The 18,573-nt window shown below is 46.1% G+C and overlaps 1 protein-coding gene across 1 annotated transcript in view; it reads left to right on the plus strand.

The window, feature by feature from the left end:
* The window catches only part of LOC106003384 (adaptor related protein complex 3 subunit sigma 2), a 54,332-nt gene extending 36,630 nt beyond the window's left edge, over nt 1–17,702 (plus strand). The window contains exons 5-6 of the mRNA XM_004763740.3: nt 13,234–13,341; nt 15,031–17,702. Coding sequence (XP_004763797.1) covers nt 13,234–13,341; nt 15,031–15,159 — 237 coding nt within the window. The 3' untranslated portion in view covers nt 15,160–17,702. The remainder of the gene's footprint in view (nt 1–13,233; nt 13,342–15,030) is intronic.
* The last annotated feature ends 871 nt before the right edge of the window (nt 17,703–18,573 follow it).

An 18,573-nucleotide genomic window follows, 5' to 3' on the forward strand; every position in this document is an offset into this window, starting at 1 on the left:
ACTGCTTTCAGACAGCCCTGTGGCTGCGTTCCCAGGGGCATCTCGGAGTCAGAGTGCATTCACTAATGGAAAATAGCAATGAGCAGTGAAGAAAAAAACTAAATTGTGTTCGTCGTATCTTGTTTTAGAAGTCACAGGAATGTGAAGCATGCTTCTTTTGGTTTCATTACCATTCTCTACCCAGTTTATCAAGAGTTTTGTTATGTAATACCTCTCTACAGTATCATTGTTTTGACAGTGCAGATACCTAGAGTAATAGAATATTATTCTATTATTCTAAATAATCCTTGTGCCTCTCTGCTGTCCCTTGTGTCATTGCTGTCATGTATCTCCCTTATACATAGGCAAGTGTATACACACAAGCATGCCTCGTAAAACGCTGCTGCTGCTGCTTCTGCTGTTTCTGCTGCTTCTGCTGCTTCTTCTTTGGACTTGCTTATCCTTTATTTTTTTATTCTAGCCCGGTGCATCGATCTCCAAATTCCAGTTTTCTCACCCCTCAAAACAATGTAAGACCTGGAGCTCCTGGTCTTGTGTTAATAATTCTGCATCAGGTTTTCTGGGATATCTTCTGATCTTTTCTCCCTGTGCTTTTGATTTGCATTTCTCTGAGGATTAGAAATTTTGAGCATCTTTCCATGTATGTATTGGTGATCTATATGTCTTCTTTGGAAAAATGTCTATTCATATCTTCTACATTTTTGAAGGTTTCCATTAAAATAACTTAGTATGGTGATTTAATGTTTGACTCTTCCACAGTGCTTTGTAGCATGCAGTGTTTTGTCTCTAGCTAGAGAATCAACTTCACAGTGGAACCAGCTATGCCCGGTACTTGTGTGTGTGGCCCATATTGTTCATTGCAGTTACATCTACGTAGACACTCAGCAGATGGTTATTGAGTCTAATTACCATGGTTCATTTGTAGACAGGGGAGATGAAAAGGCAAGCCACCGCGATGAGGATGGGCAGTCCTCAGCATGTTTCAGAACACTGATAGGGGCGCCTGGGTGGCTCAGTGGGTTAAGCCGCTGCCTTCAGCTCAGGTCATGATCTCAGGGTCCTGGGATCGAGTCCCGCATCGGGCTCTCTGCTCAGCAGGGAGCCTGCTTCCTCCTCTCTCTCTGCCTGCCTCTCTGCCTACTTGTGATCTCTCTCTGTCAAATAAATAAGTTAAATCTTTAAAAAAAAAAAAAAAACACTGATAAAACACTGGACTTTGGAATGAAAATAGGGAAAAGAGAGAAGACAGCTTAGGTATCAGGTTTCTGAAATGCCTTTTTATGTCCTCTTCCCCTTTTCATTTCTCTCTAAAATTAATAATGTGGGAGCTAGAGGCTGACTCTGTGCCAAGATGATTCTCAAATGATTTTCTTTTCCCCTTATCAGCACTGAGCCCACTTACAATGTCCTTTTACACTTTGGCCTGCTCAGAGCCATTATCCTCCAGCATGGACAAGGAGGTGTTGCTCATCTCATCCTACCAAGAATTTCTTCCCTCCTTACTCTCCAGGGGTCTTTCCAAGGAATTAATGAAACCAGTCAAGCCAAGAAGAGGTAAAAAAAATTATCAACACTTAGCTTTTTTTTTTAAGTAATCTCTATACCCAGCATGGGGTCGAACTCACAACCCTGAGATCAAGAGCCACGTGCTCTTCTAACTGAGCCGGCCAGGCACCCCAGCACTTAGCTTTCAATGTAGTAGATCTTATTAGTGATTCTTCTCCTTAAAACTTAAGTATTAAAATATTGGTATCCTCCTGTTCCAGTACAAGCACTATGACCATTCTCTTGTATTTGGTTAGTGTTTTACTGTCTTCTGTGTGATGACACAGTTGTTTTTAGAACAATATGAAAGTGGGGATGGAGCCCTTGCCTTTTGTTGTACTACAGGCTTTTGTCCTCCAATGCAAGAACCAAGGGAGGGATTGATCTCATCTAGAGGCTTCTGTGGTTATGATGAAGCTTGGAGTATGGTGTGCCTTAATGTGCCACTGGTGTTTCAGAACATCTTACCAATCCTCTCTGCCTGAGTTCTGCTAGATAGGTTCCTGCCATCCCAATATAGAACTGCATTTTACTAAAGAAGCAGTATTATTTATGGTATTGAGATGTAGATGCAAAGCTGCTTGGTGATACTACATTATAGGTAGCATTATGGATTTCAGTCCACTTCTGTGGGCTGCTAGCACGAGAACCTTACTTATTGTATCTGTAGAAAAATTCATTGTTAAGTTTAGTGCTTAAACTTATGAAACATGGCCAGTTTAAGGTGTGAAGAGTGTGTTTTGACTAGATGAAAAAGTGATGTCTTGTTCGCTATCATTAGACTCCAGATCACTTTGCTTCTAGTGATGACCTCTGTTGACCTGGGACTGGATTTAGAACTTTTTTGACCTCCGTGAGAGATGTAAGCAAGAACAGAACTCTGGCAGATCCCGGAATCCTCTGTCCTTGGATAGGGTTGTTGAAACCAACTAGTCCCCATCCCCAGCAGTTCCAGAGCTGTGTCCCTAAGGAACATCGCTATCCTTGAAGTGATCCTTTTTTGTTCCCGCTTAGACTCTCCATCCTGACATGAAACTAGCAAATTTATTTTAACCCGCTTTTATCTGTAGAGGTTAACTCTGAGTCCTGGGCAGTAGAGCTTGTTTCTCAGTGCCAGAATGGAAAGCCAGGCCAACTCAGAAAGCCCATGTGTCCTCACAGTCAGGACTTTGGACTAAGATGAGCTGCTTTTATCTACTCAGCTAGCATTTATGAAGGCTCTGCTTAGCACCGGAGACCCAGAGATGAATGTGGCATAGAATCTACCCTCAGGAGCGCCTGGGTGGTACATTCGATTAAGCGTCGAACTCCTGTTTTGGCTGAGGACACGATCTCAGGGTTGTGGGATTGAGCCCCACATTGGACTCTGTGCTCAGTGGGAGTTGGCTTGTCCCTCTCTCTCTGTTCCTCTCCCTGCTTGTGCTCTCTCTCTAAAATAAATAAAATATATTTTTTTAAGATTTTATTTATTTATTTGAGAGAGAGAGAGCATGAGAAGAGAGAGGTCAGTGGGAGAAGCAGACTTCCTGCCTAGCAGGAAGCCTGATGTGGGACTCGATCCTGGGACTCCAGGATCATGACCTGAGCCGAAGGCAGTCGCTTAACCAACTGAGCCACCCAAGCGCCCCATAAATAAATAAAAACTTTTAAAAAAGAAAGAAAGAAAGGAAAATAATCTACTCTCAAGGAAAATCACGGTTGAGGGAAAGAGGCAGACAAGTAAAAAAAAGACTGAATTAAGTACTTCGGTAGAAATGCCCACAGGCCCCAGTACTATCACTGAGAAGAGGGTGATTATCTTGGCCCAGAGAGCCCTTAGCCTTTCTTGAGTTTACTTGGCCCAAGCTGTGGGTATTCAGCCCCTCCAATCCTAGAAGAAATATCTCTGATTTTTACAGAATTGCTCAACAGGATCAGCATGAAGAATGGTAGAAGGTAGTCCAGATTAGAATTAGAAATCGCTGAGTCGGCGGCAGTATAAGCCTTTGTTCTAGTTTGGAGAAGGGCTTTCTTTGCTTCAGGGAGTCCCAGCAGGTTCAGTAGTCACTAAACTCCTCTGACTGGTCCTGGTGTCATTTTCCCATTTCTCTGCATCTTTGCAGGGGCACTGCTGGCCAAGCCTTTCTTGGCCCAGAACCTCTGATTCAAGGTCTTCAGAACAGAAGAGTTACACTTCCTAGGAGCCCCAGAACCATACCTAAGCACTGTGGAATCATCAGCACGCCCCAGATTTGTTCTTCCTATTTCAACTATTCATGAACTGGGTCACAGAAAAACTTCTGGGAGAGCACTACAAGCCACAAACTTGTAGGTCCCCGTCCCAAAGGACACTTATTATTGTCTCTAGAGAACAAGATGGGTGAGGTCTCAGACAGTTAACTTATATTCATACGAAAGAGCAGTGAGGCCAAATTAGATGCCCAGAGGATCCAGTTCTAGAAGTCCTATCTTCAGGGGAGGGAGGACAATGTGACAGCCTCCTAGAAAAGATAAACAAAGGAAGACCACTGTCCAGATGTGTTGGGAGGGTAGTACAGAGGCTTGATAGCAGGCTAGATTGCCTTTAGAGGAATAGACATTTTGTTAAAAGATTTATTTATTTATTTGAGAGGGAGAGGCAGACTCCCCACTGATCAGGGAGCCAGCCACAGGACTGTATGCCAGTGCCCTAGGATCACGACCTGAGCCGAACACAGATGTTTAACTGCGCCACCCAGGCGCTCCAGAGAAATAGGTACTTTGATTCTGGTAATTACAACTGACCCTTGAACAATGTAGAGTTGGGAGCGCTGGTCCTCAGCACAAATCCGCATCTAACTTCTGACTGTCCCCGAGCCTTATCAATAACATAAACAGTGGATTAAAACATATTTTGTATATGTATTTTATACCATATTTTTACCATAAAATAAACCAGAGAAGAGAAAGTGTTATTAAGAAAATCATAAGGATGGGAATGCAAGCTGGTGCAACCACTCTGGAAAACAGCATGGAGGTTCCTCAAAATGTTGAAAATAGAACTGCCCTATGACCCAGCAATTGCACTACTGGGTATTTACCCTAAAGATACAAACGTAGTGATCCAAAGGGGCACGTGCACCCGAATGTTTATAGCAGCAATGTCCACAATAGCCAAACTATGGAAAGAACCTAGATGTCCATCAACAGATGAATGGATAAAGAAGATGTGGTATATATACACAATGGAATACTATGCAGCCATCAAAAGAAATGAAATCTTGCCATTTGCGACAACATGGATGGAACTAGAGCGTATCATGCTTAGCGAAATAAGTCAAGCAGAGAAAGACAACTATCATATGATCTCCCTGATACGAGGAAGTGGTGATACAACATAGAGGCTTAAGTGGGTAGGAGAAGAATCAATGAAACAAGATGGGATTGGGAGGGAGACAAACCAAATCTCCCAAAACAAACTGAGGGTTGCTGGGGGGATGGGTTTGGGAGAAGGGGGGTGGGGTTATGGACATTGGGGAGGGTATGTGCTTTGGTGAGTGCTGTGAAGTGTGTAAACCTGGCGATTCACAGACCTGTACCCCTGGGGATAAAAATATATGTTTATAAAAAATAAAAAATTTTAAAAAAAAGAAAAAGAAGAAAAAAAAATCATAAGGAAAAGAAAATACATGAACAGTACTGGAGTGTATTTATGGGGGAAAAAATCCATATGTAAGTGGACCTACAGAGTCCAAATCCATGTTGTTCTGGCATCAACAGTATTTTACTTTTTGATTGGTTTGAGGGATTTTTTTTTTAAGATTTTATTTATTTATTTGACAGAGATCACAAGTAGGTAGAGAGAGAGAGGAAGAGAAGCAGGTTCCCTGCCAAGCAGAGAGCCTGACGAGGGCTCGATCTCAGGACCCTTGGGATCATGACCTGAGCTGAAAGCAGAGGCTTTAACCCACTGAGCCACCCAGGCGCCCTGTTTGAGGGATTTTAAAAGAAAAATTCAAATAGGACTGAATTATAAACACCAGTTTTTCCTCATTAAAGTGTGGCCATAAATTTGTTTCTTTGATCTTGTAAAATACGAGTTTCCAGCATTTTACCTGTTAAGATTTCAGATTCATCACCCAAAGTATTTTTTCTGTTGCCTTCCTCTTAAATCAAGTTGGCCTGTTGGTTTATTGGGGTTATCTTAATCTCACGTTCGTTGAAACTCTTAAATTGTTACTATTCCTAGGTCAGATTACCATTAGATTTGCAGAGAACTAAGCACTAAGAAATCAGTAGTGCTTTTGTTTAAATTCTCTTAACAGGTACTTTTATTAATGACTTTTGTTGTTGTCATTGTTTTAGATGGGTGTCAAAATAGCAGAGAACAATGAATTATTATTACTTGATAATTCCTGTTTATTCAGTGCAATTGATGTTAGGCTGGGTTTAGGGCTCCTGAGGGCCTTAAGCTCTTTGCTTTCTTCTGTTCTTGTGGTTTTTATTGCCCTCTACATGACTCAGATTTTAGGTTTCCTTTTCCCGTGCCTCTTTGTTGGTTTGATACTTTTAACTCCGTGTTCTCTGAGGTACTTACCTGCGTTTCTGCCGTTGTCCTCAAGGTCAGGCCATCTGTCACCTCCTGGTCGTTTAACAGGACCATTCTTTGTGATCTGACTATATCTAGTTTCTTAAGTACAGGAGTTTGGTATTGATTCTTTTTTTTAAATTCAAGTGTAATTAACAATACAGTGTTCTATTAGTTTCAGGTGTATGATAAAATGGTTCAGCAGTTCTGTACATTACTCAGTGCGCCCCATGGTAAGTGTGCTCTGGATCCTCTCTGTGTTCCACTCCTCCTCCTCTGGCGACCCCTCTGTTCCCTGGTTTTAGGAGTGGTTTTTTTTTTTTTTTTTTTTTTTTTTTAAGATTTTATTTATTTATCAGAGGGCGGGGGAGAGAGCAAGCACAGGCAGACAGAATGGCAGGCAGAGGCAGAGGGAGAAGCAGGCTCCCTGCCGAGCAAGGAGCCCGATGTGGGACTCGATCCCAGGACGCTGGGATCATGACCTGAGCTGAAGGCAGCTGCTTAACCAACTGAGCCACCCAGGCGTCTCAGGAGTGTGGTTTTTTGTCTCTTTTTTCCTTGTGTTTTTGTTTAGTTTCTTAAGTTTCACATATGATTGAAGTCATATGGTATTTGTCTTTCTCTGTTTGACTTCTTTCACTTAGCATAATACCCTCTAGGTCTGTCATCTGTGTTGTTGCAAATGGCAAGATCTCATTTGTTTTTTTTTTTTTTTTTGTTGTTTTTTTTTTTTTTTAAAGATTTATTTATTTGACAGAGAGAAATCACAAGTAGACAGAGAGAGAGAGAGAGGGAAGCAGGCTCCCTGCTGAGCAGAGAGCCCGATGCGGGACTCGATCCCAGGATCCTGAGATCATGACCTGAGCCGAAGGCAGCGGCTTAATCCACTGAGCCACCCAGGCGCCCCAAGATCTCATTTGTTTTTACTGCTGAGTCATATTCCTGTGTGTGTGTGTGTAGTATTGATTCTCAGCTGCCTTCTGTACACACCCATGCTTAGCAGCCTCCAACCTTCTCATGTCCCCTCGGTCTACACTTGAAGAAATGTCGTTCCTTTTTCACAGTGCACTTCACGTTCAGTGGAAGGGGTCTTCACTCACTTGTCAGATGAACCTGGGCAGCGGGGAAGCTGACCCTTTTAGTTCCTCATCCTTTGCTCGTTTATAGCACATGAGTCACTGTGCTGACCAAACGTCAGCTGTGGCATTTGTAGACCTGGTGATGCCAAACTGGTATTGTAATTACATAACTTAATGATATACAGATAAACCATAATGAGCAAAAGAATTGTTCTATGAAAACTAAGGTTCACGAACACTTTGGAAAGGCTAGTTAGGTAAAAAAGGAAAGGAAGCTGAATCGGGTTTGGGCAAGATAGCTGTAGAAGACTAGAGGTGGAGGCTCCTAACATCTGGAAGGAGGATGTACTTACTGCTTCGCGGGGGTCTGAGTCTCCCTGTGCTTAGAGAAACTGATGCGTATGGGTGACTTTGGTGCAGGAAAAGTGGCACGCAGCTCTGGTCAGCAGGAAAGATCTTGCTGGCCCCAAGTCTTCTGATTTTCGCTAGCCTTTCGATGTCATAGGACACACAGCATGGGCCTCTCTTACTGTTCTGCCCCTTCAGCCCGGCCCTGCCTGTAAGCAGACTCTGGTGCTTATGGCCGGTCTGTCTCCCCTCACTTTTGGCTGGCAGGGGTGTTTCCTTTTGTAGATTTCTCCAGAAAAACTCTTGGGAACAGTGTTTCCCATGCTGTCACTCTGGCTCAGCAGCCCCCTAGGAGCAGTTCTTGGGTTGTACTTCCTCTCTTTGGGAATTGTGTAGGTAACTGCATCTTTTTCTGCTACCCCTGAATTTTACTGTGGGAATTTTCAAGAGTTTGTCCCTCATTTATGTGATTTGATCTTTTTACCTGGGTCTGTCTTGGCACTGACTGTTCTGGGCCAGCTTTTCCTGGGATGCATTGTCCCTCTCAGTACGTGGATACTTTTGTTTCAGAAACATCTTGAAGGAGATCTTCCTGGAATGTTTATGAGCAACTGTGCCTGTTTGTTCGCCGCAGTTACAGTTTTCCTTTCTGTGCATGCTGCGGGCCTTGGCTGTCTTCTGGAACTCCGTTCGCTCTCTCTTCTGTTGAACCCCTTTTCTGTTTCATTTTATGTGCTTTTTTCCATGTCCCTCTGTTTTATTCCTTACCGTGCTTTCCGCAGTATCTCGTCTCCCTTTTGTTCCTTTTTGTTTTACCCTCATTTCGGTTTGTTTTTCCCTTCTGCTTCTTCCCTGAGCCGTGCCAGTCACGCCTCTCTTCTTCCTGTCATCTCCCTGCCTCTCCCATGAGCGCTTGTTCTCCTGCTCTGAGTTCTTGCCTCATGGGGTTTTTTTGTTTTTGTTTTTGTTTTTTTGCAGTTTTGCAAAAAAGATTTTATTGCCATTCATCGGCTCTTGGCAGTGTTTTCCAGTGTTTAGTCTTAGTCTGCCTTTGGTTTTCCAGTTTCTTCCCTAATTTTTTTTTGTTGTATCTTTGTATCCTATGAAGATGTCATTTTTATAACTCCTCTTTAAATAGGTGAGGTTTTCGGGGACTGGCTGTTTGCAGGATGCTTGTGTAGAAGAGGTGCCCAGTCTGCGTTCCGCACTGGCTGCCGCTGTCCATGATTGAGGGTCCTGGGTGAAGTCATCTACCCCCTTTCTCTCTCCCGCCAGCAGAGATGGGCATCTGTGAGGCGAACATAGCTGCTTTGTGTGGTTTCCCAAGTAGTTCCAGCTCCAGGTCCACGAAGTTCCTGCCTCTCAAAACAAGGAATCGTTTCAGTCCCAGAGAGCATGTCCTTTACCTACAGGAAGTCTATTTCGGCAGGTCTTTCTCCCCAGCTCCCATGTGCCCTCTCTGTAGTATCCTTTCTTCTTTTCTTTCTCTAAAGGAAAGGAACCTCGTTTGAACTCCCCGCTTTTGACAGCTTTTGTGGCTGTTTTAGAGTCTGGGAGTTTGGTTGTCTTCCAGCTTTGTTGAAAACAAGAGTTTGCATTTTTGCTTCTCCTTTTCGTACTTAGAACACATCTCGAATAGCATTTTAAAATTATGATTTCATGATGCACAGTGTTCAAATCAGAAATCTTAACTGACATTTTCTATTAACCAGAGAGGCTGGTCCCCATGGTAATCTGTATTAGGCCTTCTACACCTTCTCCTTCCAGCGTCCACTGCCACACTGCCATCCACCTTCTCAGCACCTAAAGCCCAGGAATATGCTACTCAGACTTATGAAAAGCCTTTTCATTCAGTCAGCGTGCCTCCTCCTCACTGGGCAGTGTTCTAGGCCTAGGGATAGAGCATGGAAGAATTCATACGAGATCTCCGACAAACCAAAGGCAAGTCTTAAAATGCTTCCGTGTGGACTAGGGGTGTGGCGTGGTCAGGGTAGAAGACACAGTTTGGGATTTTGAGGTGTCCTGGTAGAAAGGATGTAGAACGTGAGCTCCAGAGGCAGGCTGACCTAGACTCGGTGCTCTGTGCTGCTACTGATACATGTGACATCAAAATAGTTGATCGACTTTTCCATATTTCACTTCCCTTGTATATGAAGTGAAGGTCGTATTACCTACTTCACACGGCTATTCTAAAATTAAAATGAGTTACATATGAAGTGCTCGTCATACAGTAGATGCTCAACAAGTTCTACTTCCCCCATGAAGGAATAAAATACTAGGAGGACTGGTAAATTTTATGTAACGTAAAGCTTACCGTCTTCATTTTGTGTAGTGTTAAGCATATTCGTGTCGTTGTGCTACCCTTCTGGATCCAGAATTCTTCATCTTGCACAACTGAAACTCTGTTACCATCAAACAAGTCCCCGCCCCCTCCTCCCCTCAGCCCCGGCAACCACTGTTCTACTTTCTGCCTCTGGTTTTGGCTACTGGGTAGCTCACATAAGGAAGTCATGCCGTATCTGTTCTTCTGTTTCTTGCTTAATTTCACTTAGCTTAATGTCTTCAGGGTTCGTCCATGCAGTAGCAGGTGTCCGAGTTTTCTTCCTTTTTAAGACCAAATCATTTTCCTTTGTATGCATACGTCAGACTCATCCTTTCATGCACCGAGGGGCACTTGGGTTGCTCCTGCCTTTTGGATATTCCATGGATAATGCTGCTGTGAAGAGAGGTGTGCTATTATCTTCTGGAATCCTTGGTTTTGGTTCTCCTGAGTATATGCCCAGTGGTGGAATTGTTTGGTTATATGGCTGTTATTCTTTAAAAAAATTTTTGAGGAACCACCACATTATGTTCAGAGGCTGATTTCTTGATGGGGAAGTATAAAAACAGTGTAGTTCCCTAACAAATAAATTTTTTTTTAAGATTTTATTTATTTATTTGACAGAGAGAGATAGCACAAGCAGGCAGAGAGGCAGGCAGAGGCAGAGAGAGAAGCAGGCTCCCCTCTGAGCAAGGAGCCCGATGCGGGGCTTGATCCCAGGACCCCAAGACCATGACCTGAGCTGAAGGCAGCGGCTTAACCCACTGAGCCACCCAGGGGCCCCCCTAACAAATAATTTTAAGATCAGTCCTGTTTAACATTGTGTTAGTTACCTAAATACGAGCTTTTTGCTATTAAATCTCCATTTGCATTAAGTAATGAAATAATTCCTGTTGTATAAAATTTAAGAGTGCTGCATGAGTGTGTCTGTGTAGACAGAAAAATGATTTGTAGGAGGCGCCTGGGTGGCTCAGTCTGCCTTCGGCTCAGGTCATGATCCCAGGGTCCTGGGGTCAAGCCCTGCGTTGGTCTCTCTGCTCAGCAGGGAGCCTGCTTCCTCCTCTCTCTCTCTCTGCCTGCTTGTGATCTCTGTCTGTCAGATAAATAAATAAATAAATAATCTTTTTTTTCTTTCTTTCTTTTTTTTAAGTATTGTTTAAAATAAAGAAAGAAAGAAGGGCACCTGGGTGGCTCAGTAGGTTAAAGTCTCTGCCCTCAGCTCGGGTCATGATCCAAGGGTGCTGGGATCGAGTTCCACATCAGGTGCTCTGCTCAGCAGGGAGCCTGCTTCCTCCTCTCTCTCTGCCTGCCTCTCTGCCTGCTTGTGATCTCTGTCTGTCAAATAAATAAATAAAATCTTTAAAAAAAAAAGAAGAAGAAAGAAAAGTGATTTGTAAAGCCCCATGTAAGCATACATACTTTGTGTTTAAACATATGCTTTTTTTTAAAGATTTTATTTACTTTTTTGACAGAGAAAGAGAGAGAGAGAAAGCGTGTGCACACATAAGCAGGGGGAGGGGCAAGAGGGAGAGGGAGAAGCAGGCTCCCTGCTGAGCAAGGAGCCCAATGTGGAACTTAATCCCAGAACCCCAGGAGATGCCCAAATGACTAAGCTACCCAGGTATCTCTAAACATAAGCTTTTTAAGGTTTTATTTATTTATGTATTTAGAGAGAGAGCATGCAGTGGGGAGGGGCAGAGGGAAAGAGCTAGAATCTCAAGCAGACCCCTTGCTGAGCATGCTTTCATTACACTTCCTCCCTGAGGCCAGAATATGTACCCTGGTTACGTCTTCATGCGTTCCCTCCACTTAACTCTGGGCAAAGGACAGAGAACTGCTGTGCCCAAAAACGCACAAACGCACAGAGACATCTTTTGTCTTGACTCTTTGTTGCCTACAGAGTAAATTGATGCTCACATCCTCCACGGTTCAGTCTAGATGCTAGACCCATGTGTCTCCGCTGGGGGTGATTTTGCCAGAACGTATGTGACCATGTCTGGAAGCATTTTTGGTTGTCACAGCTGGAGCGGTGCTACTGGAACCTAGTGAGCAGAGCCCAGGGGTGCTGCCAAACATGCTACAATGCACAGGACAGCCCTGCCCCCACCAGAAGAAAATTATCCATCCCCAAATGGCAGTAGTGCCCAGACTTTAGGCCCAAACTGCCTTGTCAGCATTGTCTCTAGCCTCTTGGTAAATCTGCCATTCCAGCCAGACCCTGATGTCCTTGTACCCTACACCAGCTGAATTGCTTTCTCCAGTGCCTTTCATCCAACATCCTTCTCCGACGGCAGAGCCCAGCTCCGTCCTCCCACCATCTCAGTGAACACGTCTGGTCGCTCCAACCACTGCCCTCTTCCTTCTCGGACTGCTCATTTAGTGCTTAACAGTATGAGGTGGTACTTGCGGTCTTTCCAGCATGACTGAAAGCACCGTGAAGGCCATGTTGACAGGATTTGACTTGAATGAGGAAGTCCTGCTCCTGCTTACAGAACCCCGTGGACACCTCTGACCTGACCCTCTGGGGGTTTCCGTGGCAGCCCTCCCGGTACCATGGAGCACAGTGGTTAAGTCAGCACCACGGCTCTGCTGGCACACCAAGATTCACCTTTGCTAGGGAGTACTGGCTAGACAGACCCAAGCACAGGTGTGAGCCTGGTATCCAGGCGAGTATTCATGCCGAGCCTGGTGTCTACCTGAGCTCTAAGAAAGGGATGAGGACAAGTACAAAGGAACGGGTCCATTTTGCGTCCGGTGGAGCCCAGGCGGAAGGTCTGTCTTAGGAAGCCTGGGAAACGTCCCACTGTGCAGGGCTCGCTCTGCCACAGCTGCACTGACGGAATGCATCAGTGAGGATGAGGCCGATGCTAGTAATGAAGGCCATCCCAGTTCATCCAGAAGCTGCTGTGGGGCAGACACCAGGCCCGATGTTTGATACAGGTTATTGCATTCAGTCCTCATCACAACTCTGGAAGGAAGCTGGAAAACTGAAAGGATAATTTCCCAGGATCATCCAGCTAACAGAGAGCAGAGCTGAAATTTAAACAAGGTCTGTCTGACTTCAGAGTCTGTGCTCTTAGCCACCACCTCCCTGCCTTGAGTGTGGCCAGGCAGTTTAGCTGTCATTGCTCACGTAAGAGATCCATGTTAGGGAATGCCAGGGCGTGGGGGCCATCTGTTTGGCTCACTTGGGAGGTCGATAACCCATGGACTCAGGTGTCTGTTGGGAATCAGGAGCTGGTGTCGGGTCCTACTGCTGGGCTGGTGCCGGAAAGGCCATGAGGTCTCATGTGCCCAAGCCACTCATACCTTCACTTCCTGCATGTGGCCCATTTGGGCCACACCCCAGCTACCACAGGGTGCTCTAACCCTTCTTATTTTTACTTCCCCTTTAGGTGCACTACATCCTTCAGGAGGTGGTGATGGGTGGGATGGTGTTGGAAACCAACATGAATGAAATCGTCGCTCAGATCGAAGCTCAAAACAGGCTGGAGAAATCCGAGGTGAGTCACGTCCGTCCTTTTGCCCTGGCCAGTTTGAAGAGCCTGGGGCAGAAGGAGGAATGGACACATCTGTTGGTTTGTGTTGCTGGGGAACCTTAGGCATGTTTATGGTCCTCCTTCTTCCTTGAGTCCATCAGAACCAATTGATTTGAAGGCCAGTGCTGAAAATAAAACATGTAAGAATTAAGGCTAAAAGTGTGAACGGAAAAGTCAGTTGGCTCAGGAAGACGAACAGCTCCAGGCTTGGGGGATTATGGCCCATCTTTGTGGTTTGTCATTCCTCCCTTCAAAGCTATGTGTACCCTGGAGGGAGCCAGAATGCCCTTCTCTGGTCCCAATGTGGTTTCCTGATGCTGTGGCAGTCCGATCTCCCAGTGGCCATTTCTCATGGTGACTTTCAGAACCTCACAGATGCCAGTTGCCTTATTTCCAGTTAGCCTTCTCCTCAGCTGTAGCAGAGTTTGGCTGGATTTGCAAATAACATACCCCGGCCCATCCCTCCTGGTGCTCACAGTAGGTGTGGCTGGCTGGCTCAGTCGGTGGAGTGTGCGACTCCTAATCTTGGGGTTGTGAGTTCAGGCCCCACGTTGGGCATAGAGATTACCTTTAAAAAAAAAAAAAAAAAAAGCTCACAGTTATTTCCATCCTACCCCTCTGAGGTCTCTCCCTCGTCTCCATCAGCTTTCCCAGAGAGCAGAGGCTACGGTCATAAACCTTCACATGTGACAGAAACAGCAGAATAAGTTACCACTTTAGTGAGTTGAGTGTCTTCAAGAGCTTCTTGCTTCTTGTAACAGAATTTGATCTTGCAAAACCAGAAATTCCTCTGTCCGTGAGGCTTGGCGGTCCTGCTGAAGAACCTTTTCCAGACCACAGTTAGAGTAGCACATTAGTTCTTTTAGGGAGGCAGGCCAGGAAGCTTCCAGGAATAGTAAGTGAGTCAGAGGCAAGGGGTTTGGAAAGCAGAAGAATGGAGAGATGCTGGACAAGAGTGGAACTGGAGTCAGTGTCTTGAAAGCAGTCAGTAAGGAGGAAATGGTTCTGAGAATCTTGTTGGCTTCTCCCCTTCTCTGTGCACTGTGGGAGAGCCAGAGGGGAGCGCCCACCATGGACGCCTTCCCCTGTGTTTGTTATCAGCCTTCCCATGGCTGTGGGTACATCAGACCTCTGTCCTTCTATCTCACTGCCACATGATATTTCCAGAGCCAACTCTTACCCATCTCATGGTGTTAGTCAGCAAGCATTTGGCCCTAAGCTCTGAATTTCCTTTTCCTTGTAAGAATTTCCCTGTGATTACACTAGTCTCTAAGACACAGCCTGTTCAGGAAAGGTGTTGTGTTGGAGCCTGAAAAGTGCCCCCCATACTATGACTCAGTTGAACCATCTCAGGTTATTGCAGCAAGCATTTATTGAGCACCTGCGGTGTGCAGGCCCTCTTAGATGCTGGGGCTACAGCACTGCATATGGCACAACCCCTTCAGGAGTGCAGAGTGTGGGTCCCTACCCCATGGCCCCTGTTACCCTCGGGATCATCATGCTGGCTACCTTTGGGGAATAAAGAGAAAAAATCAAAGCATACATTGTGTGTGCTCAGTGTGGACACTTTCCAGATCTCTGTCACTTTTGTTTCTTCGTGTTGGGCAGATGACACTGAGTGTGTGTCTCATGTCCCTTACCATTTCTCCTCAGGGTGGCCTTTCAGCAGCTCCTGCCCGGGCCGTGTCTGCTGTGAAAAACATCAATCTACCGGAGATTCCTCGGAACATCAACATTGGTGATCTCAACATCAAAGTCCCCAACCTGTCCCAGTTTGTCTGAGGGTCCATGGCTACTGAACTGCAGTCCTTGAAGCAAGCCAAGCCACTCCTGCCACAGAGCCCACTCTGAGCCTTAGAAGGGTCAGGCCCCGGGTCCTGCCCCCTGCTGCTGTTGGGGTGCTGGTGGAGTTGGGGGTGGAGGGTGTCCCAGGTTCATGGCTAGCATGGGCTTGGTTTTCACATGTGACACCTGCCGGCCTGTGATACATGTGGCCACTGCAGATGTGGGAGGACCCTGGCTTCCTCTGTGGGATCCGTGTGCCCAAACCACTCATACCTTTACTTCCCGCATGTAGCCAATTCAAGGGACCAGGCACTGTCTGGGGGCCCATCTGCTTCCTAGAACCCACCACTAGGACATTCTCTGCCTAGAGTCTTCATCCTTAGCACCGTCAGGCTTCGGAGATCCTGTGGCATTCACTCTTGCTGACGAGGTGCCGAAGCTAGAACAGGGCCAACCCCTCAGTTAGGGTATGTGGTCAATGGCAAACAAGGGCCGAGTTTGATGAGAACCAGAGTTGCCCCCTGGCTCTATTAGGGTTTTCATGCCCAGAAGCCTTTTTATAGGCAAGTTTCCTGGTTCCCACCGCCTTCAGAATATGTTTCCCTCACTGCCACAGTCCTAGCTCTGTTCACAGAGGACGGAACCCAGATCATGAACCTGGTGCATGCTAGTAGGGAGAGCACCCGCTTCCCCATGGCCGTTTCTCCAGCACAGCCACAAGGCCCCTCACCAAAGTGGGGAGGCCCCATGTCTGTGGAAGGCAAAGCTGACAATGTGTAGAATATCTCAGATTTATGACTCTTTGCAGATTTAAATACATTCTTCTCATGAGGAACAGACAGATCAGTTGCTGTGTTGTAAATGATGAGTCTCCATACAGGAAGGCCACTGCCTTTTGCGCCTGCTTGTGGGGCAGGAGAGCCTGAGCTGGGATCACTCGTTCTAGAACTGGCACGGGGAAGGCTGGGGCCACGGGGAGTGTGCTAGCTGAGCCTGGTGGGAGCGCAGCATCTTCTCCCTCGTGTGGGAGGAGCCCCTCCCTGATCTCTGCCTTTGGGCCCGCTCTGTGCCCCCCCAGGTGCCATCCTCCCATGGAAAGGTGCACATTTTCACGTGTGATAAGTCTTTATTTCTGTGGTTAACTTAGAGCTCAAACTGCACCTTAGAGTAATGCCTCTTCTACACTGCCTCGGGGACCAGGACTCCGGACCTTTGGGAGCTCACTGCATTGTCACGGCACAGTCTCCCAGCCTGGGGATTTCTCGTGCCTGCTGGCGGGGGCCCAGACTGTTCGCCTGTCTCCTGCTGCTGCTGCTGCTGCAGAGCCCATCTTAGATGGCGCCCATAGGATTGCCATGCTCTGTGCTTAGTGCCCGGTGTTCCCCGAAGCCTCTTCTTGTCACCCTTTCAGGCCTTACCTGACCGCCTCGGAGACGGGTGTGGTGATCAGAAGGTTGGCCCTCTTCTGTCCGAAGGAGATGGAGGTTATCTGATGTCACTGCTGATGGCATTCTTTGAAGGCTTAATTTTTTTAAATGGGCATTTCAGGATATTCACATCCCTCTCTCACATTTGCTGAACGTGGAATAAGAAAGGACGAAAAAGACTGGTGTTTACTTTACACATACTGTAAGGCGGTGAGCAAGACCCTTCCACAGTCCTTACAAGAGACATTATTGGCTCCGTTTTGCAGGTGAAGAGAGTAAGACTCAGATCAAGTAACCTGCTTTTGGTCACACAGGACTAAGAATTGAGACTCTGCTTGCCTAAATCCGAAGTCCATTTTCTTCACTGTTCAATGGCTTTTCCAGATTTAATCCTCTTTGTTATACATAAGGAAGCCGAGCCTGGTTTGCTCACAGGGCCAGTGACAGTGTCTTAGAGGGCAAGCACTGGAGACCCCTTATGTGCTCTGTTGGGCTGATGAGGGAACAGTAGACCAGAGTGTTAAGTGTTGTATTGAGAGTCACAAAGCTAGAACCTAGTCATTTTTTTGAGTTCCTTTCTTCGTTTTGTGGTTTCATGTATTACTTCAGGACAGTTGGATGTCCTGCATTTCCCGGGACAACCTTCCAATGTTCTTAGCTGCCAGAGACCGTTGGTTTCTGCTCTGTTCCCACACACTACTGACGGGTCGCATAGACCCCCAGCAAGTCAGCACCCCAGTCCCCTCCCAGACAGCCTCTAAAAGTGGCCTAAAACTTCAGCCTGTTGTTTTATTGGAAAGCTCCATCCCTTTGGACAAACCACAGTAATTGTTCATTAAATACTTGAGGTTGCCTGCAAATCCAGCTAGACCTAGTGCCTGCTACCAGCAAAACCATAAATTTCTTTTTTTTTTTTTTAATTAAAAGGAAATTGTATGCTTTTTTTGAAGAAGGATACAGATTCTGCTGCTTGAGAGATGTGAGTTTTTGAAAATAGGGTCTGGGTCTAAATTTGGGAGTTCCTGGCCCTGCACAGTTTACACGGAGGGTTTCCTGAAGTACTGGGTTTCCAGTGCTCACTGCCCCTAATTAAAATCTGAAATTCTTCTGTGACGCAGTTTCTAAGTGCCTGGTGTGTGTTAGACTCGGCTTCTTGGTCTTGTCTCTGCTGAGGAGCTCTGAGTGCCCACGTTGAGTGACTCGCAGTCTGAATTTGTAGTGACTTGAATTGGTGACTGTGTTATGTGGGATATTTAAAGGACAAAACCCCATTTCCTACCGCCGGCAGCCCCCATCATGCCCTTCTGGCCATGCTCTAACCAGCCTGTCTTCGTTCAAGCTGCTGTAACAGAAAGACCTTACACTGGGGGTTGAACAAACATCCCTCACAGTTCTGCAGTCCAGTCAAGGTCAGGATGCAAACAGATTTGATGTCCAGTGGAGGACCTGCTTCCTGTTTCATAGACTGCCATCTTCTTGCTACATCCTCACATGGCAGAGAGAGAAGGCTCTGTGTTCTTCTTCCCTGTTATAAGGGCGCCAGGCCCATTATGGGGCTCCACCCTATGACCTCATCCAAATCTAATGACCTCCCAAAGCTTCCCCTAAATACCTTCACTTCTGGGGATTAGATTTCCATATCGGAATCTGGGGGACACAGACATTCATCCAAAGGGCATCTAGCTACTTACCTTTCCTCTTGGCCTGGTCACAGCCCTTGCTTGTTACATTGAGGGTTAAGTTGGGATTTCTTGAGTCCTCTCAGTCCCTGTTACTCAGGCCTCTGCCACTTACAGAGTCAGCCCTTCCCCTCCACCCCCCTTCCATGCAGCCACCCTAGCAAAGTGCTCTCTGGCCCCAGCCCCACCAGAGATCCAGGGGAGCATGCCGGCTAAATCCTGTCTTGTGGACCAGCCTTTTATTTTTATTTTTTCCAGGATTGATTTATTTACTTGATAAATAAAACACGTAAGCTGGGAGAGGG

Source organism: Mustela putorius, unplaced genomic scaffold (genome assembly GCF_011764305.1).
Source record: "Mustela putorius furo isolate JIRA1106 unplaced genomic scaffold, ASM1176430v1.1 tig00003875_pilon_pilon_pilon, whole genome shotgun sequence".
In the NCBI taxonomy this organism is placed as follows: Eukaryota; Metazoa; Chordata; class Mammalia; order Carnivora; family Mustelidae; genus Mustela; species Mustela putorius.